This window comes from Haemorhous mexicanus, chromosome 8 (assembly GCF_027477595.1).
Source record: "Haemorhous mexicanus isolate bHaeMex1 chromosome 8, bHaeMex1.pri, whole genome shotgun sequence".
Classification (NCBI taxonomy): Eukaryota; Metazoa; Chordata; class Aves; order Passeriformes; family Fringillidae; genus Haemorhous; species Haemorhous mexicanus.
This window is the reverse complement of record NC_082348.1, coordinates 5362763-5385280: the sequence shown is the minus strand read 5'-3', so window position 1 is coordinate 5385280 and position 22518 is coordinate 5362763. Positions and strand designations below refer to the sequence as shown.

The 22518-nt window shown below is 41.3% G+C and overlaps 1 protein-coding gene across 1 annotated transcript in view; it reads right to left on the bottom strand.

Annotated features, from left to right (window-relative positions):
* LOC132330286 (von Willebrand factor D and EGF domain-containing protein-like) overlaps positions 1-22518 on the bottom strand; it is a 164849-nt gene that overhangs the window by 52497 nt on the left and 89834 nt on the right. Inside the window, exons 12-18 of the mRNA XM_059852350.1 lie at positions 17995-18131; positions 16789-16944; positions 12323-12427; positions 9489-9603; positions 6263-6513; positions 4814-5033; positions 167-304 (exon numbers count right to left, since the gene is read on the bottom strand). Coding sequence (XP_059708333.1) covers positions 167-304; positions 4814-5033; positions 6263-6513; positions 9489-9603; positions 12323-12427; positions 16789-16944; positions 17995-18131 — 1122 coding nt within the window. The remainder of the gene's footprint in view (positions 1-166; positions 305-4813; positions 5034-6262; positions 6514-9488; positions 9604-12322; positions 12428-16788; positions 16945-17994; positions 18132-22518) is intronic.

Sequence of the window (22518 nt, the reverse complement as noted above, 5' to 3'; positions counted from 1 at the left end):
AGCAATTTGCAAATATTCACATTAATATAACATGACAATAGTCTGTTTTGTACATCTAAGGGTCTGTACTTGAAATGAGTGGCAAAATACTCAATTAGGGATAATAGCAGTAGAATTGAACCCATTCCCCCCCATTCTCTTAAAATAAATCATGTAAAACACTTACATTTGCAAGTTTTACCATTTCCCTCCATCCCAGTGGGGCAAGTTCCACATGCATAAGATCCAAAGGTATTCATACAAGACACTCCAGGAAAACAAAGACTCTCTTCACATTCATTCTTGTCTTCCTGACAAGTAAGCCCTGTGGCAAAGCAAAGGGGAAGTTAATAATCAGGAAAGGTTCCCTGTTTATAGTTCAGCTCAAATGTTGAAGCAGACAAAGGCTCACTTCTCAGCTGCAAACTCATTACAGGGTATGTCACTCATGTTCCAGCCAAATTCCCCACTGTCTCACTTAAACCTGCTTTTATCACACTGTTTATTGCTGTCATTATTGGCACCAGAAGGGCTGAATTTGAGACTACTGCTCACAGAAAGCTGTGCATGTTAAATAAAAATGCACATAAATGAAATTAATGTTGTCCCTGCATGCCATGTCTTTGCTGCTGTTTTTGTTTTCTTGTTAATGTGAGATCTTTTTCATGTACTGAAGAACCCCATGAATTTCACCATTTTGGCTTTAGGCTATGAAGAGCCAAGAACTGCCCTCTATTGTCCTTTTTGTTTCTATGTGAACCTCACATAGCTGTGCACTGGCCTGATAGAGTCTGGTTGAAGGTAAACCTTAGAAAATGATCAGATTTTTAAAAACAACCCCAATGTTTCTATTTAAAATCAAAATTTGAAGGAACATTCTGAAGATGTCACTGAACCACAGTACTGGTATTCAGAGGACAGGCTGCCACAGGATTTGAATCCAAACCAATATCTCTTGACTATTACTGATTTTAGAAAGAAGGTTTTAAAAATCCCTTAAAGCAACTGATTTTCAAATTCACAACTTTGAGTGATTTAGTGATTCAAATTAAGGGAGGGTGACCCAAAAGATAGGATCACTATCTGACCAGCAATGAGGCAGAGTAACCAAATACAATGTTTAAAGCTGCTCCAGGCTTCAGGTGCTGCTGTCTCTGCACTTGGGCAAACTTGCTTGGCTGCTGCTGGTCAGAGGATGCACAGCCCCGAGGGCAGCCACAAACCAGCCCTGACCACTTTGATTAAAGCATCCCCTTTGTCCCTGCAGGAATTTACAAGGAGATTGGGACAGCTTCTGGAGAATCCAAGGACATGCCTCAACACACAGCACCAGGTTCAGAAAGGTTTGATCCATATCAGATATCAGCTTTAATGGGACAATAGGTCTAAGGATTAGAGAATCTTTTTTTTTTTTTCCTTCAAAATATAAATTTGTCACAGAGGAATAAATTGCAGGATGATAAAACCAGAGAATTATTATTCACCTCCTACAACATAATCTCATTGCTTCAGCATTGCAGACAGCTTCCACTAGTCCTTTCATGTTAAAATAGTATTTCAATGTAGAAAACTCAAACTGAAGTCTCTTTATAGTTTGAGCTGCCTAAAAAACCAGTGACATCACCTTCCCATGCCTGCTTCTTCTTGAGGAAAAAAAGAGCAGCAGCAAGAAAGCTGCAGGCCTTTTCCTGTGCCATCTCTAGCTAATTTATTATGGTTTTCATGCTTGCTTCATTGTTTGAAACTGGACATCCCACAGCATGGTAGGTCTGGGCTTACCTTTTTCCTTCCCTTGTTAAATTTTGGCTGGCTGTTAATATTTCATTATATTTCAATTATCACATTCCTGGCATCAGACTGCTTTTCTCTGATGCTGATTTCTGGTGATGCATTGGGAAATTATTAGGCATCACATGGAAAATATTGAATGAGTAGCCCTCTGATTAGATTAGTAATTACTTTCTTTCTCTGAGTATCTTACAAAGACTAAACAGCTACCAGAAACAATCAGAGGAGGATCAAAGTCCCCACCTTCAGTAACAACAGTCACTTCTCCCTTGGTCTCTCTCATACTTCCCTTCTCACATATAGATACTCTTTGTTCACTGCAGCCCACTGCAGAGGGCTGTCCTTCATACCTCAAAGGCAAGGGCATTACAGAAATCAAAGGAGCACCATAAGTAACAAGATAAAGTTCAGCCCCTTGGCTGATTTTTGTGCTGTAAAGGTGAAACTATGCAAGCACTGCTTTTCACACAGAGATTTTAAACAGTGTCTGACCAATTTGGGCATAATGACAAACCTGATGAATCCAAGGAGAAATGTTTGCAAAGACTGAAACTTGGCTGCATGATGCTGAAGAAGCAGCAGAAATGGACATGAAACTGCACCAAGAAGTGTCAATTATTCTGTTTACAGGACCTCCCATGCACTGTAGCACAGGGGAGTCTCAACTGCCTTGGCACTGCTACAGTACAAATAAAAATAATAGGAATAGAAGTTCACCAAGTTCCAAGGCTGAACCATCTGTTTGTGTGCCAGCTATATTTCTCCATCCCTGCATGGGAAGTTGTTTGAGAAAATAAAGTCCTTTCATGCCTCGATAGGAGCTGACCACCTACAGATGCAAAGAAAGATTTTTTGACTGTGTTAGCATTAAGTTGACTCTAAAGGAACAGAAAAATCCCATTTAGGGTCTCTATGGTTATTAGAAACCAGTAACAAATCCTGGGAGTTTCTTCAGTTTCCTGCAGTATAAAAATGAAATTATGGTTCCATCTTGCTGCCCATCCCACCACCAACTTTGTACTAAACACTGCTATATGGGGAAAGAAATAATGATTTTGTGATTGGGATAGTTATCAAGGATGAGTTCTCAGGTGGGTGATGTGCTTGCTTTCTGTGGCCAAAAGAATAAACAACAGGGAGCTTTGTTATCTTGTTGGCAATGCAGATGAAAAATGAATAAGCTTTGGACACAGAGGTCCAGTAATAACTCTGGAGCCAGCCTTCTCTCAGATGTCCTACTGGCTTTTCTCCCTGCCTTGCCCCCATTCTTACATTTTACCCTCACACTGATGCACCTGAGTTTTCCCTTCTTGTTTCTACTGCCTGTTTGCTGTCATTTGTAAAGGTTTGATGGTGAAGTGGTGCTGTCACTTGAGCTGCAAAGCATTGCCTTCTCATTAGATTATTGATGGTTTTCTGGGGAATTGAGGCATAAACACAGCATCCAGAATGAGCTTTTATTGTTGTCACCGAACCTGCCCTGAAGTAAAATCATCTGCTTCCCAGCTGGCTTGCAGCTCCACTTGTTTATAATTTTTCACCTGCTATTAAAACTTTGAGATGTATTCCTTTTTCACTCAATCATATCTTATTTTATTTCCTTTTGTTGCTTGTGTTTTGGCATTTTGAGAAGAGCAGTTATTTAGCTTGCAAGATCTGAAGGCGAAGGAAAACCTGGTTTTTCTCTGGTCATCAAGGTTCTGTGTGCCCTTGTCTCTCCAGTCAGCAGGTCCACTGAAGTTATTAACTCATGGAATTATATTGCTTTTTATTCATTTAATCAAACTCCTTACAGGCAATCAAAACTTTTCCCCATTGTATATATCTATAAATTACACCATAAAAAGTTCCAAATTTTTCCTGTGCTCATAGGAATGTTCCTTCCAGGGGATTACAGACATTCTGCACATGTTTGGCTGGCTTAGGGATTTTTATATTTTTGATCAAACTTCTATGTTAGAGCTTTATTCTCCAGTGCTCTTGCCTCAGTGGAGTCTCTGGTGGTGTAAAGATTTTGGACAGCAGCAGGCTTTGGCCATTAGGTAGCATTACCTGCAGTCAACACAGATGAGGTGTCACAGATCTTTTAGGCCATTTTTATGGACTTCTGAAGGATTTCTTTTTTCATTTCTGCTGGAATTTTGTAGAAATGAAATCTGGGCTTGCAGTCCCACATGACCAAAGCAATAAAGCTGCTGACAGGCAGGAAGGGTACTTTGCCCACTGAGTAACATCTGTTCACTGCTTTTGTTTTAAAATGAGTGTTTTTCTGTATATATGCACAATAAGCAGTAATAATTATGTGCATTTGCTGTTACTTCTACTTTATTTTTCAAGCCTCTAACACTGGCAGCAGCCAACCTCATGGGTCTCAAGAATGTGAACAGAGCAGGGGGTTAAGTGATCATCTTCTCTTAATTTCTTAAAATCACATTTTGGCCAGCTTTTCTGGTTTTGGCCTGGATAGAATTTTGAAACCAAAACTTGAAGAGTTTCAGGGGTTAGGTTTTGTTTCATCATCATGTTTGACAACTCACTGGGCTTGTGATTTCCTAGTGCTTAAATTTAATGAAGCTTCAAGCAGGACTAAAGGACAATTTATTTTTCCATGTTTTCCATATCTTCTTCTTCCTAGACCTAAGAAACCTCATTTAATCCTAGCTCTTTCCTCAGCTTAATTAATTGAAATCCTGTCAAGTGCAAAAAGGCCCTGGATCTTTGCCTTTTTTCTCTTTCACTCAGTCTCCTCCTAGCTCATCTCATGGATGGACAAATCCATGGGAAATGAGCAGGAAGCAACAGAGATCTGGGAGGTTCACATCCTCCTTGAGTGATCATTTCAGGACAACAGAGCTTTAGGTCATTTTTCCTCATTATTAGATAGAGAAATGTCATCTTTCTATGTCTAAAGCTAAGCCATGGCAGCAGAAACCAGGATTTTGTTTTCAGTCCATTTGGCAGATGTTGTGGTCATGCCACATTCAAAAAAATCCTGTAGCTCAGTACATCTGTGCTTAAACCAGAGATGCAAACAGTGAGGTGTTACCTCCCAGACCAGGGGGGCATTTACAAAAGTAGCTCCCCACTCTGTCCACACAGGTTCCGCTGCCACAGGGGCTTGATTTGCAGTCCCTGATGTCTTCCTGGCAGAATTCTCCATCAAATCCATTTGGACACAAGCACAGGTATTCACCAAGGCCTGGAGGGTATTTAATGTTGGTGACACATGTGCCACCACTGAGGCAGCTGCAGGGCTTCACTCCAACCTGGAAAAGGCAAAAGGGGATTCTGGTAAGGTTCATCTGAATAACCACAGCTGAGAGCTGTATTGTTCCCCTTTAGCAAGGGAGAGGTTTGCACTGCAAACATGTTATCCACTATTATAGAAACTTATTTCTAAGCAATTTCCTTTGTCTAGATGGATGGTCTTATACTCACTGTACTTATTTATTTGACTGAGAGCTCGACTTCAAAGGGATTTCTTTTTTCATCATTTGGGGGCACATTCTGACTTCTTATAAGGAAGAAAACCCCAATCTTGTTTGTTGTAACAGCAGATTTCATATTGTATCTGAGGGTAGAATTTGTTCCTTATTCTTCAAAGAAGAAAGGAAAAATCTTTTGTCTTTGCCTGCCTGCCCACCTTCCTCTTTCACTTTACAAATGGCTCCCAGGCAGGAACATGACTGTGGCATTCCTTATCTGGTGTCTCCCTTCAGGAAAGGGAGATCCATGGTTGTACTTTACATATGTACAAGAACTGCATTTCTATAGATTCAAAGCTCTGCATTATCTCTCCCAGATAACACAGGTCTAGCTTGAAATATTTCCATTAAAGCCACATCTAGGCTCCAGTTTCCTCTTTGCTATGTGGGTTCAGCAGATTGGGTTTTTGTGTTTGAATGAGTAAAAATAGGAATCTCTGGGATTAAAAATCTTTTCTTCACAAAACTGTTCTTATGTCAAGAGTCTGCATCCTACTTTATTGGCTCATCCCATCAGAGGATTAATGTTAGCCAATACAATAAAGACAAAGCCATGCACAAGCTCTGCCAAGAAACTTAGAGTGTGGAGTAAAGGCATAAGAGCAAGACATCCTCTAAAAATATCATTGAGAATGAGTTATAATCTCCCTTTTATAGCTAAAGCCTGGTCTTTTATGTTATATGCTTTTTTTGTGCAATCCAGATGCAAAATGTGAATTTTAAAGCAGATTAATGAACCATTAAAAGGCTCTGCAAGAATGTTCTTTCAAACAGCAATCAATAGCACTCTCTCTTGTTCCCTGTAAATATGGTTTCTATGTTCTCAGAGATATTTATTCCATTAATTGATCATTATTGCTGTGCTGGATATTATACACTTATGAGGAAATAGCTGAAGCCTTGTTTTGCAAGACAATAACAAATTATTAGCTGTGATGACAATTGCACAATGGCGTTGACATGACAAACAGGTTTGGTTTGTTGTTCCTTTCAAGTGCTCTTTCCCTTACCTCAATAGAGTATCTGCTCTGTGCATTGCACTCATCTGACACAGTGAATTCAAAGGTCTGCATTTCTTCTGAATCAACTTTCCAGAGGAGCAGGCCAGCAGGAGAGAGCCTGGCATCCCGCGGCCCAGCCTCCAAGATGAATAGCACAGCCGACCCTTCTGGATCCACTGCTATTAGCTGGTAAACAAAATTCTCACCAATAAATGTCAGCAGCTGGCTGGAGGGGGCCTGGAACACAGGAGGCAGGTTGTCTAAACAGCAAAAATGAAACCATGATTACATAAACTCCAGTTTCTCCCACGTAAAGTTTCTCAGAGTGGGTCTTTGAAGAAAAGCTCTCAAAGAAAACATGCAGATCATACCCAGAGGCTGATGGAGGAAGAGATTTGTGTGTTAGAGGCAGCAAATAGCTTTACCAAAAGAACACCTTTTTCCTCCTCCCTTTTTTTTTTTTTTTAATGCCCTATGCTGAATTTTTGTCCCATCCTGCACTTGGATTAATTTTGATGTGCTATCTGACACATGGGAGTAAATAATACATGATTTCTATAACCTCCCCCTGGTCCCAATTCTTCTTAAAACTGTAATTAATTATATTTCTTATACTTACATACGGATTTAATGTACCTATAATCCATCCATTTAAACATAAATAAAATAAATCTCAAAAAGCTGAATGACAAATGAACTGGGCAGACAACTCAGAAGGGAAATTAAATTGTACCTCTTCCACTGAGTAGACTCTCCTGCCTTTACCCATGAGGAGTAATTAAACAAGCAGTTTGAGTGAATTCAGTTGGGCTTTCATCAGGAGCAAAGGTCTTCTCAGTGCCAGAGACTGTCCATCCCCAGTGACAGTGGTGTGTATCATGTCACCATTGGCACTGTTATTTCCAGGGCTGCTCTTCACATTCAGTATTTCCTTAATGAAGATAAACCCCTCTAATTTTACAAGGGTATTTAGCAGCAGAAGATAAATGCTACCTGAAGGTACTTTCAATGTACATAGGTAAGGAGGACAAGGTAGAGAAAATGATTGCATTTTATAATTAGAAACCAAGGAAAAGTAAAATCAGATGAGTACCCTGAGGTGACAGCAGCTCTTTTCAGGGCCAGGAATTTCATCTCCATGTCCCAAGCCCCCTCAGCCTCAAAGCATCTTTCCTCTTTAGCCAGTAGTTCAAATTGACAGGTGTTGATATTTAAAGGAATCTTTCACAGTGTAATTTGGCCATATTTATGTTTAACTTAAAGCACATTTCTAATACCCAGGATTAATTTCAAGCCATGCTCTAACATTATGAACGTTATGTGTTCTCATAAGGGCTCCTTGCACTATGCTCATGGGAAATCTTCATTAGGGGTTTTTTTGTGGTGCACATAATTTTTATCCAACTTTGCTTTCCATCGCACAGCTTAGATGATGCAATTATTTAAATATGTGTCTCCTTTATTGCTGCTGTGTTATGAGAGCTTTCTAAAATGCTTGTCCAGCAGATTGTCCTGGCATAACTGTTGAAAGCTTCCATCTATTCATTTACCTTTTATTTCCCAAACACTAAAGCCATGGAGCCCATAAAAGTTGTGCCCAAAGTAATCAATGAAATATTGATGCAGGGTATGCATTTATGGATAAACACAAAGGTGTTAACTGAATGGATGGGAAGTGGAAGTGGTAGGCACAAAATAACACAAAATCAGATGTTCTCAAAGGAGTCTGTGGAGAAGTGTTTATAATCCTACAGAGATCTGCTTGCCATCCAGTAAATATATATTCACTCTCCCTATTACTGCAGAACTTTTAAAAAAGTTTTCACATTTTTGAAAAAAATGACAAGGTCTGACAAGACCTTTCTTCTAAATATTTTTAAGTTTTGACATCATTTAGAAGTGAACCATGACGTGTGTCAGAGTTTCCAAATCACTTCTAGCTTTATAAATTTCAAAACAAATGCAGGTTTTACTTTTTAAACCGTGAATTTGAAAATTGAGCTGTCTTGGTGTTAGTAATGAGTCTGTCTAATACCCAGGATCAGCTCATCCCTGGGGATGCTGCTGCTCTGGACTGCAAAATATAAGGTCAGGTTGGATGTGGACAAGATGATCTTTGAGGTCCATTTGAAGCCCTTCAAATTTTTCTATGATTCTATGACAGAAAGGAGGCAAGGTTTGTGAGTCACAGATAATATCCCTCATTGGATTAAATATTTTTCTAGGGAAAAATACACAGCTTTCAAGTGTACAGACTCACTTTCAGATCTAACTCACCCTTAGGCACTTTAACTCCTCATCCAAGTGACATCCAAATGGATTTTTAGTTGGCCAACTTTTGGGATGTAATAAAACCCCAAACAACTGAAGCAGGCTGGTTCTGTGACTCACCTTTCTGTAATATGTTTGGGTTTACAAAGCCTAAAATGCAGAGAAACTCCTTCTGGAAGCACCACGTGGATTTACATAAAAGCAGTAATATAATCTTTCTATTGACCAGATGCAAACATGTGAGGGAGGAGATGGGCTGTGAGGATAATGCTGCTGCAAGCACAGATTGTCTGTAAAGACTGGGGTGAGCAATGGTTGTTGTTTACACTGGGCAGGTAGCCATGAAAAAACTATGATTTAGTCTTCATCCTTCAGGAGGTGCTTCAAAAGGCAGCCTTCCCCATGACCCCTGCCTCGAGGGGCTGCAGAACGAGCCTCTGGGTTCTGTGGCAGTGAAGGTAATGAGTGGCTGATCCCTATCACTTGGACTCCCTGCCAAGCCAAGCTCTGTTATGAGGCATTTCATAGGATTTGGCTCAGCAAAAGGAAGCAATTCTTCCAGACACCAAAAATACATGGTAGTGTTTTAAAATCAGTATTTTCCCCAAATTGCCTCCTTAAAGATTTGTACCTGCGAGATGCTGACAGAGATATTTAGGGTTCATCACCTTTAGCTGACAGACTTGGGCACTGCATGGGGCACTGGCATATCAAATTCTAATTTTCAAGCATTTTTTCATTTGTTAATCTGAGATTTATCAGGTTTCAGACAGAGCAAGGTGCACAGTGCATGCAGTGGAGTCTGCATTTCTGATGTACCCAATTATTCCCACTGCAAACAGTCCATGTGCACTCACAGGATAGATTGAGGTTAGCTAAATGGAGGAACAATATATTTCTTAAATTAAGTCATAAATTCCCAGGTAAGTGCTTCTAAATTCTGAAAACTAAACCCCTGTCTTACTTTCATTAACAGACCAGGTGAACTTAGAAATGTCAGGTTCACAGAGAAGACAAGGGCTTGTAGGGCTTGACTCTCCTTCACCATAGCAAAGTCCATCTATATTGCATGTATTTTCCTGCCAAAAAAAAAAAAAAAAAGGAAATAAAAATGGGTGGAAGGTGAAGGGGAAAAAATAGGAATAAGAAAGATAGGAAATTAGCAATTATTAATTTCTGGATATAAGCAGAAATTCACTCGTTTCTTGAAACAAGGAAACAGCAGCAATTTAAATGTTGGTGCTTTCTGCTTACAGCAAGGAAACTGTGGAAGTTTTCCAGTCCCAGCTTGGGATCCTTGTAGCTTTGAATGTTTTAGCTTAGGCAAAGAGGTGTTGCTTTGTCATAGATGGATGATGGATGCAACAGAATGTGACTTTTCCCATTTGCACACTCCTGTGGTGTATGTGGTCATTATTCCCAGCTGTGACTGTTCATAGGGGGAGTACCAGGTATCCATGAAAGGTCAGCTCCACGAGACTCCCAAAGCCTGAGACTAGACATTTCCATTTGAAATACTGGAATCCTGCTCTTCATAAACATTTGCAAAAGCAAATTCTGCTATAGCAAATTCTGCTATCAGGGCAGAATAAAGAACTGCATCAGAATTCAGGCTGCAGAGGAGAGCTGAGCATGTCCCTGGTGCCTTGGTGGGGTGGAACATCCCAAAAGCCATCTGTGAGGGGATGCTCTGTGGGCACAGCAGCCTTTGGGCTGACCTGCTGCTCTTCCACCAGGGCCAGGGGGGCCCTGTTGGTCCCACGTGGGTTGAAGGCACTTGGGAGGGAGCACAGGGACATAATTAACAGATGGAGTCAAAGATCTGTCCCATGGGAAGGTCCTATGGAGGAGTCAGGCCTTGTAGCCTGTGCTGGGCAGGTGGGACTTTATCTGACCATAGAGATCCCCAGAAAAACATGGAATAATCCTGGGAACAAGGGGGATGTCCTTGCCACAGTGACACAGCAGGATGGGCAAACTACAAAACACATTTTTCCCTTTCCTTCCTTTGTTTTTCTGAGACTGATATGTGTCCTGTTACTAGCCCTGTGTTTTCTGTCTGCTGCTTTACTGGTGTCCCACACTACTTTTGCAAACTGCATTAGTCAAAAATACCACTTTAGGGTAATGGGTCAGGTAGAGAAACAAAAAGCATTCTCATAATGGCCACAACAGGATAGAGCATGACAGATCTCCAGCATTAAAACCTGGATGTTAATTAGATTTTATTACATTGCTGTTTTCAAGGGCTTGAGGCTATGATGAAAACAAAAAAAAAAAAAGGTTGGTTTTTTTTTTTTTTCTGATGTGATACAGTGTGGTACAGAATGGGCCCCATAAAAGAACACAGAATGTGAAATGGGCTGATATAAAATGTCCCCTAATTGAAACACCTTTTCTGAAAGCAATTTAGGTGCTGCAGAGTAATGCAGAAGGGGTATAATTAGACTGTAGTCTGATGCAATTGGAAGCCTAGTTCAAATATTCCCTTGAAGCATCTTAGAATAAAAATTACTATAATCCCTAGAGAACACCATATTGAGAGACCACATACATTTCTGAGTTTCAAAAACTTAAGAATTAGGAAAGCCTTTGACAAAAATCCCTCACCTTAGCTTTAAGTGAAATGATTCTAACACAGTTATTTTAATCTAAAACTAAAGTGGTTTTGCCCTCAGTTGGGCTGTGTTGGGTTTCCCTGCCCTTGTCTCTCTGAGAGCAGTGACAGAGGGACTTTGAGACATCCAGTCAGGGTCAAACTACCACACAGGCCTATAAAGTAACTTCTGTTCACTCACTCACTTGGAAAAAAGGGAACTTTTAAAAAATGTTGGTAACTGGTATGTGCTTGCAATCAGTGCAGGTTTTAAAACTGTATTTTCTCATTAGCATTAATGAGAACAGTGAGGCAAATGAGTTAAGATGTACCTGATTAATCTTCATTTTTATAAAAAAAGCAGACTGGTGGCCTCCTATTAATTCCTACTTGCCTCAGGGCAGGAAAGCAGAATCAGCACATTCAAATATCCCACCTAATACCCTCCAAAATTTTTTTGAAGCCCCACTGCAAACCAGATAATTTGCTTAATGCAGGCCTCTGGAAAAAAAGAGAAGGGAAGATCTTTTTAAGGGATGCTACACCAATAATTCCATAGGAAAACAGAGGATTATAGTGCTCTTCAGGCAGTTTCTAACATGTTGGCAGTTTAAAACATAGCTGTAGACTTTTGGTTACAGTTTGGAAACTGTCAGAATACTCAGTGTTTGTGCTTAGCAGTGTTTAATGCCAGCAGGAATGGTTTATGCTCTCTCAAGGGTGTTCTCACGTGACAAAAACTGTATAACATGCATCTTTGTGTGCCTCTTGCTGAGGCAGAAAATGGGAATGGAAATGATATACCCTCACCAAACAGGCTGGGAGAGGGAAAATAGCAGAGACACTTCAGAAGTGAAGTTAAGCCTCTCAGGGCAGGCTCCTCACTCTTATTTACTCCCACTAACAGCTGCAAAGGATAAATATTGGCAGCCATGAGCTTTCCTGAGGTGTTGGTGTGAGGAAGGTCCATCACAAAGCGTGCTCTATCAGGTGTTCATACCCCATGTAAATATGAACAGGAAATACAATATTGCAGACACGAGGCTGTGAAAGAGAAAAGCAAAGTGTGGGGCTGTGCAGCTGATCTGTGAAATGGATTTTCCCCTTCCAGAGCAGTTATTACACACAGCCCATCAGAGGGAGGGAGAGGGCTCAGGAAGAGATGAAGGATCCCTATGAAACCTTGATGATCTTTAAATTACCTTTAATTTACAGAGTGCGGTGGGGTGGAATTGGCAGAGCTGGCAGAGCGCGTCGTACAGGGTCAGCACTCGGGAGTTACTGTAGTGCACGCCATCATTAGTGACCTGAATGAGACAAAAATCATCCTCAGAACTCATCATGCTCCATATGGAGACTGTCTGCTCATTGTGGAGCCATACCACTGCCCCTTGAGCTGGATGCGTGCCAGCAGGATAAATTAAACCACTTTGAGTGGCTCTGCGAGCTAACAAATTGCTTAATGCTCCAAACTGGAAATTCTTCATTAATAACCAAAAGATCTTTTGGCTCAGCTGGCATTCAGCTTTCTGATTGCTATTAGGTTTTATCCTGAGGGTGGTTTTTTGTTTTTTTTTTTTTTTTTGATACCCTCATGGAAGATTTACTCAAGTACTACAAGGGGGATTTCAAGGAGTTGTGAAACACAATTAACATTTTTGGCTGAGACTCAGAACCACTTTTTTACTAATAGCAAATCAGTAAGTAAAATCCTTGGCCTGAAAGTGAAAAAAAAAAGAATGTATTTTGTGTAGGTTTATTTGAAATTAATATTATAAAAGATGCAAGGGAGGACAATATGAAAGAGAAACAGTCTCATTTCTGTAGGAAGCTACATTAGAGCAGTCACCTGTCCCAGCTCATAATGGATAATTCAGGAAGCCTTAAACATGGCCTTTTTTATATAAGAATGCTTGCACAATACAAAAGAGTTGAGTAAATTTATATTTTAATTTTTCCACAGTAAAAATGAAAAGATACCAGAGAAGTGTGGATAAGTGAATAGCTTTTGAGAGTGTTTTATGAGACGTCTTGAGTGGTGTGAACCTTGAAGAGCACCTCAAAACCCTGGGGAAGGCCGTGCTGTAGACACTGATGAGAACCAGCAGGAAACCCTTTTGTCAGGTATTTTTCAGGTTTTGTCTTACAGTCAAAATAAAGCTGCTGCTTAGGAAATCTAACAGGGTTTGCTTTGGATTCATCATGTAGCCCTGTGTTTTCTTGCTATTAGAAACCAATCCCCAGCTCTCCTCCATCTCTCCTGAGACCACAAAGCTGAAACACCCTCGGTCCCTTTGCAGGGGATTTTTGCAAGACTGAGGCCATAAAGTTTTTGATCCATCAATAAACTCTTCCAGCTCATGGAAAGAATGTAAGTTAAATTTAACAAAGATAAACAGAAGTACAGAGATCAAAAATACTTGGTAAGTTTCATAAAAAGTAGCAATTATCATGAATTGGTTGAAAGTTCATGGGAGATAATAGAGCAGATTCTCCTACAATGTCTCATGGGATGGTTCTGCACTGTGGGCTGTGTTTGTGTCTGCAGAAACCACCACAAGGGCAGGCACAGGCAGCATTCATGGATATTCACAATTTCAACTTGTGGAAGAGAAATACCTTCTTTGGACCAATATAAATTGGTCCAAAAATTCAGTAAAATTCATTGATCTAGTAAAATTCATTGGTTGAGGGAAAATATTAGACTATTGACATATTAGACTATAGTGTGTTATACTACAGGTAAAAATGCTTTTCAAAGAAATAAAGGATTTCTCCTGCAGTTTGAGAAAAAACTGAAACAGACAAGCCCCCTGTAGACCTGCTCTTCACTGAAAGACTCTGGCAGCAAGACTTCCATTAAGAATTTATTATTCCTAATGCAATTTAAACTTAATTTAAATTCATTTTTTTACTGGAGTGTCCAATGTTGTCTCAATGCCGGTGCACTAATAATGGGGGGAAAAATGGCTAGGCAGGGAAAAATATAAAAAGCTGTAAAATTGCACTAATTGTTCTGTCTGAAGTGAGCATTGTGAGTGAGACGTAACTCCTGTAATTGGATTATTTTTTAATCTGTTTTGGTTTTTTTTCCTACATTCTATTATAAACATCTGTTTTGGTCTCTTTTTAGAATTGGGCTGGTTTATAGCTATTTTAATTGCTTTTTCATTAGTCATCTTAGTGATGTGGAACAAACACTTTGATGAGAACTGAGCTGAGCAAACCTTTAATTTGTTTGGACCTTAAGAGGCAAAAACCAACTTAGAGTTGGGCCTTGTTTTCTTGGGCATAGGTATCATCTGGAAAGAAGGAGCTGCTTCTGCAGAAATGCAAAGGATGCTCAGGAACTCTGTTGCTTCTGCCTCAGGTTTTTCACCCATCATGAAATGATCTTGGCTATTGGCATCGTTCTACACAGACTTTGTAAGAAAGTTTCTAAAAAAAAAAAAAAATTGAAAGGTGTAAAACTGTGCTGAGTTCAAATTCGGTTTTTGCCTCGCTGAATTTTTTGTGATTTTTTTTCCATTCTAGACAAATACAGCAGCAACAACTTAATGAAAAGGATGAGAGCTGCTTCCCAAATTAGATAAGTGCCTGCCAAGCTCTTTCACCTTTTCACCCAGGCATCTGCCTGGACAGCTCAAGTCATCTGCTGCCCAAGCATGGGTTTGTATTTTGATATCTCAATTAATTATGTGAAACACTCTGGTGTAGCCACATGTACTTCCTTATCTGCGTTCAGCAGCATGTCATGGGAACAATGGGCAAAATCTGAAACATGAATACAACAGGAGATTCAATGAAAGAGCACTGAGAAGAGCTCCTGCTCCCCCAATGCTGGTAGTGAAGAAAACTGTAGTGAAATTTTTCTGATTCCTTTGAAATTTCATTTGGGAAGGGGGAGAGATTCTGAAAATATTGAACAGTGACATTTCCAGAAAGAATTGTGCTGACTTTTGGTTCTGAAAAATCCTTGAGCTGTGTTTTGAAAAGTAGATACATAGATACATAACTCATATCCTCAATAAGTCTTATGAGCTGCAGTAAGTCTTAAGAGGAATTTTCTGGAATGGGAATTTTTGAACACCTGTGGAATTAATTGAAAGTAATTTTTTATCTTGAAAAGCTCCATGATTTTGTTCTCTGTGCTGCCATGTAAGGCCAGCTGCCTTTGAAACTGAGCACTAGGCTCTGCCTTCCCAATTTGTTCATCTAAAGATCCACAGGAGTTCCAGACTCACGTGCAGACTGAGATGATTTAATTGAGCGTTTGCTGCGTAGCCATCAGCCTGGTTCCTCTGCAGGGTTTGAAGGAGAGGGAAAGGGCAGAAAGCTTGCAGGTGCAGAGGTTTTCTGGAGTTTAATTTCATGGAAAGAGTTTTTGTAGCTGTTTTTGAGGGGAAAGAAAGAGAAAAATTGTACAGACCTCCTCAGAGCTGAAAGGAAGCACTTGAACACAATCAGATTTGTAACAGACCTGTGCTGTGAGGACGATGTCCTGGAGCACTGGAGAAACCTTCCTGTGCCCATACCAGGATTTTAGCTGTCCTCCTGGGCCAGGAACACCCAGGGTGTCTCCCTCTCAGATCCTTCCGCCATGAGGCAGCATTTTATCTCACAAATGGCAGAGTTCAATACTTTTTTGGAGCAATTTTGGAGCCCTGAGCAGAGCACCTTCCCTCCTGGTTCAGCCCTGGTGTGTGACACAAGGAAGGTCCAAGGTCCACCCCAGCAGCAAACAGAGAGGCTCTGCACCCACAGGGTTTTACCCTAATGTCCTAAACTCCCAAACCTTATCTTTTTAAAATGAGTGACTGACTAGAAGACATACCCTGCCAAACATCCTTCTGTCTCCCCAGGCCATGTGGCAGCACGTGTCCCCAGCGGGGTGCAGGCAGCTGCAGGGTGCAGGACAGGCAGGGGTGAGGGGAGTGTTTTACGTGTTTCATTTTGCATGCTACAATTTTCAGAGCACATCTGCAGTCTCCCTACAATGGCAATATATTCTTCTCAGCTTCAGAGCCTTTAAAAAATTTCAGTCTTGTAAAAAACAACTGATCTGCAGAAAAAAACCATCCAGGCCTAGAGCGAGTCCAAGGGCAGCAGGCACGCAGGATTGGGAAGACACTGGTTTCATGGGGGTATTTAGAAAAATAGGTACCATTTTGTGAAAAAAGGGGCTAAAACTGCAGCAGAAAATGCAGAAGAAGCAGATACTGCACGTGCTTCTTCCTGCAGCCACTCAAACCACGACTGTGACATCCCAGCTCAAGCCTGCCCAGGAGCCAGCCCGGGCACGCACCGCTCGCTCATGCACCCAGGGAGTCAAAGCTCTCTGACACTTGCTGCCTAATCAGGAGTTTGAGCTGGGGTTTTCAGAAATGGAATACTAATGATTAACAATTGATTAGCACAACTGCATCAATTTCAGGTGATTACCTCTAGAAGTGGTTGTAATTTTCCCTTTTGGATTGGCTACAGAGACACCTGGGTTTAGCTCATTGTTTTGGTTGGTGAGGTGTTTTTTTTCCTCTACATGACATTAGTGTGAGTATTTCTACAGGCATTTTCATTTCTGAGAGGAAGAAAACTGTGCTTTGCATTTTAATTTACCATGACAACTGATTTTCTAAAACGTTTCTTAGAAACATAATAAAATTCCTACTTTCACTTGCCATCTTGCGAACGGCTCGTCACCGGCCACGAAGTGCACAGCCTCGGTGATGTTCAGCAGTGGGATCTGGCAGTCCACAGCCTCAGGGCTCAGGAAATCTGCTGCTGTGCTTTCTTCTTCTCTTGATATCCATTCGCCATTGAGATGCTGCAGTAAAGCAGAGGGAGAGTGCAGAAGATAAAGGCTCATAAGGAGATTCCAGTTGTCGATGTATGTTTATATTTCTAATCAATGATGTAAGGCATTCCTAGGTGGTTTATTTAAAAGGAAACATGCTGTTACTATAGCTACAGTAAAGGGGAAGCCATGCTTAGCTAGGCATGCAGGTGGTCTATGGATTTAGGAAGTGCTGTGGTCTGCAATTGGGATGAGATGGGGTGATGTAATCGAGTAACTTTGTGTGTCCTGCTGGAGCTCAGCAGCTGGCTGGTGGCTCCTTGAAGGTGATGTCAGCTACTCCTTCAGATCAGCTGCACAAAACATTCCAACTTGGTAAGAGCTTATGGAGGCCTAAGGGGGCTCAGCAAATCTCAGCTGCGCCTCGTGAGCATGCCAGCACCGACTGAGAGTCAGGCTGAGTGTCTGTTCTGAGGTGGATTTATGAGTTTAATCAAACATTTCATATCTGAGGATGCTGATCCACCAAATAACCCAGTTGCAGCATTGCTTGTGTATAGTTGTTTATGATAAAATTACAGTGCTTGCATAAGAGGTGGGTTTGATGCTCATCTAAACTTCTGATTTGGTGTTGAAGTATGACTAAGAAAATTCAAATAAGAGCCTCTGAAACTGTGGTGAGGAAACCCTATATTCAACCACAAAACTTAACATTTAAATGTGTTTAGGAAAACAACCAAGTGTAGTGATTCCAGATGTACAAAATGAGAAACAGTATTGTGATTTCAGGCTTCAATGGACTACAGAGCAGCTGAACCTAACAGGAGTCAAACAAAACTCCACAGAGATAATGAGCAAGAACTCATAGCTGTGCATGTCCAGGGAACAAGTCCTGGAAAGGTCTGAGCCTCTTCAGCTCCCCTCACTTGCAGCAAACACGTTGGCAGCGGGACTGGCAGGTGAAACACAGCTGAAACAGTGAGGGAAGATAGCACAGATCAGAGTAAAAGATTTCTATATCAACATGTCAACGTTGGACTGTATCACCCATATTTTAGGAGCCAACAGGAGGCAGCTTACGATTAGCCTGGTGACCTGGCAGTGCAGGCTGGGGGACTCTCTGAAGCCGAGACCAAACACCCGGATCCTGCTGCATTCCGAGGCGCGGACGTCGCAGAGGCCCCCGTTCTCCAAGGCTGTGATTTCCAAAGCTTGTTCTGCAGGGTGAGAGGGATACAGAGCCTCAGAGAGCAGCACTTACACACTGTTCTGTTCTGCTGCAGCAGAGATTTTGTTGTAGCTGTTCCTGGTTGTTGTGGTTTAATACTTTTCCTTAAGGAAGCCTTCCTTGCCTCCCTGTGGATTTCTCTTGAACACAGAAACAGCAGTTGTCAGAAGGGGAAGCAGCAAACCTCCATTAAATGTTGTCCTGTGCACCCAGTGCTGCAAGATGTATTAGTGAGTGGCAGGGCTCCTGAATCAATTCTCTGAAGCTTCATGTTAAAAGGTCTCCAGGGCTCAAACTTCTGTTGACCCAAGCATCCAATGGCAATACATCTGCTGACCTGGGTAAGAGGGGGCTACATCCCTGACCCAGGCAACAGGATGGGAGCACGGCTGAGAGGACAAAACCTCATCCCATAGCATAGAGAAACATGGGAACAAGAGATGACCATGCCACCAGGATCTCTGGAGTGTTAAAAAGCAGGGGAAGAGCCAGCCCTATGTTTTGTTTAATTGTTTGTTTGTTTTTTCCCCTAAAGTTTTGGCAGCAGTAAAAGGGTCCTTAAAGTAAAGCTTTCTTGTGAGGGTTAAATCATGAATGGCAGCACTCAGCTCTGCACTGTGTCAGCACAAAGGTCATGCACCATCTAAGTTTTGCTTAAATGCTACATTAAGGCCTTAAGTAGAGCTTAAGTGAAGTACAGCCTGTGCTGGCCCCCTTACAAGGCTGATTTCCACCCATTACTGTTCTAAAAATATTTTATGGCTCTCAGGTAAAGTTTCATTTGGGTTCTCTTGTACTTTGTGTATTCACCTTTTAAAATTGCTCATTGCTTTCATATTGGGGTAATTTTGACAGAGGAAAAATGCAAGCCCATTGTATGTCAGAATTCACATCTTTAATGAAGAAAAATTATAATTTGGTAGATATTTGCACCAGCCTTTGGGTAGCACAAGGCTCAGAATGGCTGCAATATCATACATCAATAATAGCAGTCGGTTGGGATCATGGCTGAATATTTTCATTTATACCATTTGTAGATCTAGTGGTGGGGAGAAGCCACTATGATGACAAGTAACACAAAGCAGAACATTTTCTTCTTGTCTCCTGAACAACACTTAATAGCATGGGCATGACCAGGAGCCCTGGGAGGGATGTTGCTCACCAGCAGAGTGGAGTTCCAGTTGTTATCCCTGCTTGGCTTCCTTTTCCCTTGCCCCTGCACCACGGCTCTGGCAAAGCAATATTGCCCATCAGTTTTTTCTGAGCTGTAGCTTGGCTAAAACAGAAGCTCTCCATCACCTAATATTTTAATGGTACCTTAGTTCAGCTCTGATTTGAGGGGCAAAATGCCCTGAGTGGAGTTGATAACCTTTCTGTTCCTTTAGGCTCTGCCATTTAGGCTGTCGTTAGGAAAAATGCTGTTTAAACTCTGCCATCCCACCAGATTGCAGCCTGTAACAATAGAGCCCCATGACTTGTGTCTTTCCAGAGGAAAAAAGGAAGGAAAGCAACACAAACATGAAAAAAAAGAGAAAATACTTTTCCCCCCTGCACTTCTGAAGTGTTTTTAGCTTTTCTTTCATTTTTCTTTAATTGATTTTATTGCAGCAGTATTACCAACACTGCTGGACACTTTGCAATATTTACAAGAAGAGAAATCGTTCACAGCTTATCAGCTTTCATCAGTTACTGGTGGATTCCTGTAATGTACAAAACTATTACTCAGATGTGGTGGCTGATTTTGATAAATTGCCTTCTTCTGTGGTTAGTGCATAAAAATTAAAAAATAAAAATGCTTCATTATGTTTTTCATGAGATTTTAATAGTTAGCCCCACTAGTACTGAGGTAGCTTGGATTGCATTAATGTTTTCATTATCCCTGCAGATTTTCAGGCTTCTGTGGGTGAAGCAGAATCTCAGAGCCTGGGAAGGAGTGGGACACAGGAATGTTCTCCTGCAGCCCTTCCTGTTCCATGAAAGCACTCTCAGCTCTGTTGATTAAACCCCTGCACTCCCCCAAGGGTTTCCTTACATCTTTATGGCCACCCTGCAGTGTCAGGGTCAGGGCAAGGTCACCCAGCCCCAGTGCCTTGCCCAGTGCCTTACAGTATCAGCTCAGCATTTTGTATTTATTTCTCTCAAACCATTCTGTACACCCTTGTCAGGGTTTAACCCCAGCCAGGAACTGAATATCACACAGGCACTTCTCACTTCTCCTTCTGGCAGGATCAGGGAGACAATCACAAGGGAGAGAGTGAGAAAAATGTGTGAGTTGACTTAAGGGCAGTTTAATGGGAGAAAAAAGGAAGAACATACAGTAATGATAATAATCTTGATAAAATATTTAAAATATATGCACAATGCATATATTTTGCATATATACTTGCCAGGAGATGCCCAGCCAGTACCTGAGCAGTGACCCCTGCCCAGCTTTCCCCCCAGTTCATGTACTAAGAGTGATGCCATATGGAATGGGATATCCCTGTGGCCATTTGGGGTCAGCTGTCCTGTTGGTGTCCCCTCCCAGCTCTCTGAGCATCCCCAGACTCCTCACTGGCAGGGCATGAGAACCTGGAAAGTCCTTTCCTTAACGCAAACACTGCTTGGCAACCACTGCAAACATCAGTGTCTTACCAAATTGAAATCTGGTGGAAAATAAAAGTAATTACAATGTCTTGTTTTTAAAGAAATGGATACTAGAGTTCAGCCTTTAGACTTTAGTTTAAGCAGTACATAAATATTGATAAGGGTTTTTATTTTTATCTTTTTTATTTATTTTTAAATGTCAGATGTAATGGATGTAGGAATTTTAGGCTTTTGGTTTTAATGAGGGTTTCTGTCTCTCTTCCCCTCTGCCTTCTAGTGTTGTTGAATTTTAGCCAGTTTCAACCAAAAAAGGGAGAGGAAATCTCCATTCCATTGGCTTTGGAAAAATCTCCTGGCAGTTGTCAGCTGGGCACTCAAAAATCCAGACCCTGTTCTTCCAGGGGCTTCAGGGGTCAAGGTGTGGTTCATGGAGGGGGAGTTGGAAGTCCAGAGAGGTGCTGACATCAGAAGGAAATATTGGAGAGCCTGAAAAACCCCAGCAAAAGGGCTGCAAGTAGTGCAGCTAAAGACTGGAGGGAAGAAGGACAGGAGCAATAAAAAGAGCTGGGAAACATCACAGAGGTGAGAGTGAGGGCAAAAGTGCAGGTATGCAGAGAAAGCTGAGGTTGTGGAGACCTGAGATGGATGTCTGATGTCTGTAGAGGGGCAAGTTAGAGAGGAGAGAAATCTGTGGGTAATCAGGCAGTTCTTGGAAGGTGCTTGTAAAAAGTACAATATATTTGAACATTAATAATTGATGTTTAGGGAGTGTGAATGTCAAAATACAACGAAACCCAGGGCAGAACATCCTCCTTCTTTTCTCTGTATGGCCTACAGGCCAAAAATGTGCTTTGACTTTAACTTGTAGATTAAAAACTGAAGCTCAGGGTGGCAACCTGGGGCTCAGATGTGTGACAGGGTGCAGCAGATTTGGAGGAGGATTTGAGGAGCTGTGTGTTCACATCCACTGGCTCAGGCATGGGCCTCCCACTGCATTTCCAGTGCCCAGTCTGTACACACAGCCAGTAAATGCCACAAAAATGCATCTGTCACCTGGCAGAACATTGCACAGGGACAGTGTGAACAGCAGGAATGTTGGGGATAAAAAGTAAAAAAATCTTGTGTTTTAATGAAACTGTCTTGAGATAAATTGGAGAGAAGGGTCTGGAGTTGAAGGTGGAAATCTCAAAGGCCTCCAGACAGAATAAAGGATCTGTCCTCTTTGGTTTGCAATGCTTGCCCTCAAAGCACACTTCCCCTGCCTTCCCTTCCCTCTCCTCCCATCTCCAGTAGGAATTTCCAGGAAAGAACAGCAAATTCAGAGTTCCTGATGATGTGGTTTCATTCTGTAATCATTTACATGAATCAAAACTGACAGGGAGCACAGGCTAAGGAATAGACTGACCCCTCCCATAAATACATGGTTGGTTTTACAGGTATTTTTTGCAGTGTATTATGTAAATAATATGCACAGTTGTAGAAGTAAAATGAAGACAGTTGACACAAAATCAAGAATATTGCAAAACTATACTTATTGAAGTCTTACTGACAGATAGAAATGGTTCATGTTGGATTTACTGTTTTATTAGAAAAGTATCCCAGCACAAATAGACTTTCTTCTGCAATGTTTGAAAACTACACGTGAGGCTCTGGGCTGGAGCAGCAGACCTGAAATTGAAACCAGCAGGAATTTTGTTTGAATAAAGAAAAGGAAAGGAACTGCCCTGCTTTTCTTAAAGGGGATGATAAATAAGCAATCTAAGCCATGAAAAGCAAATCAAGAACCAGAT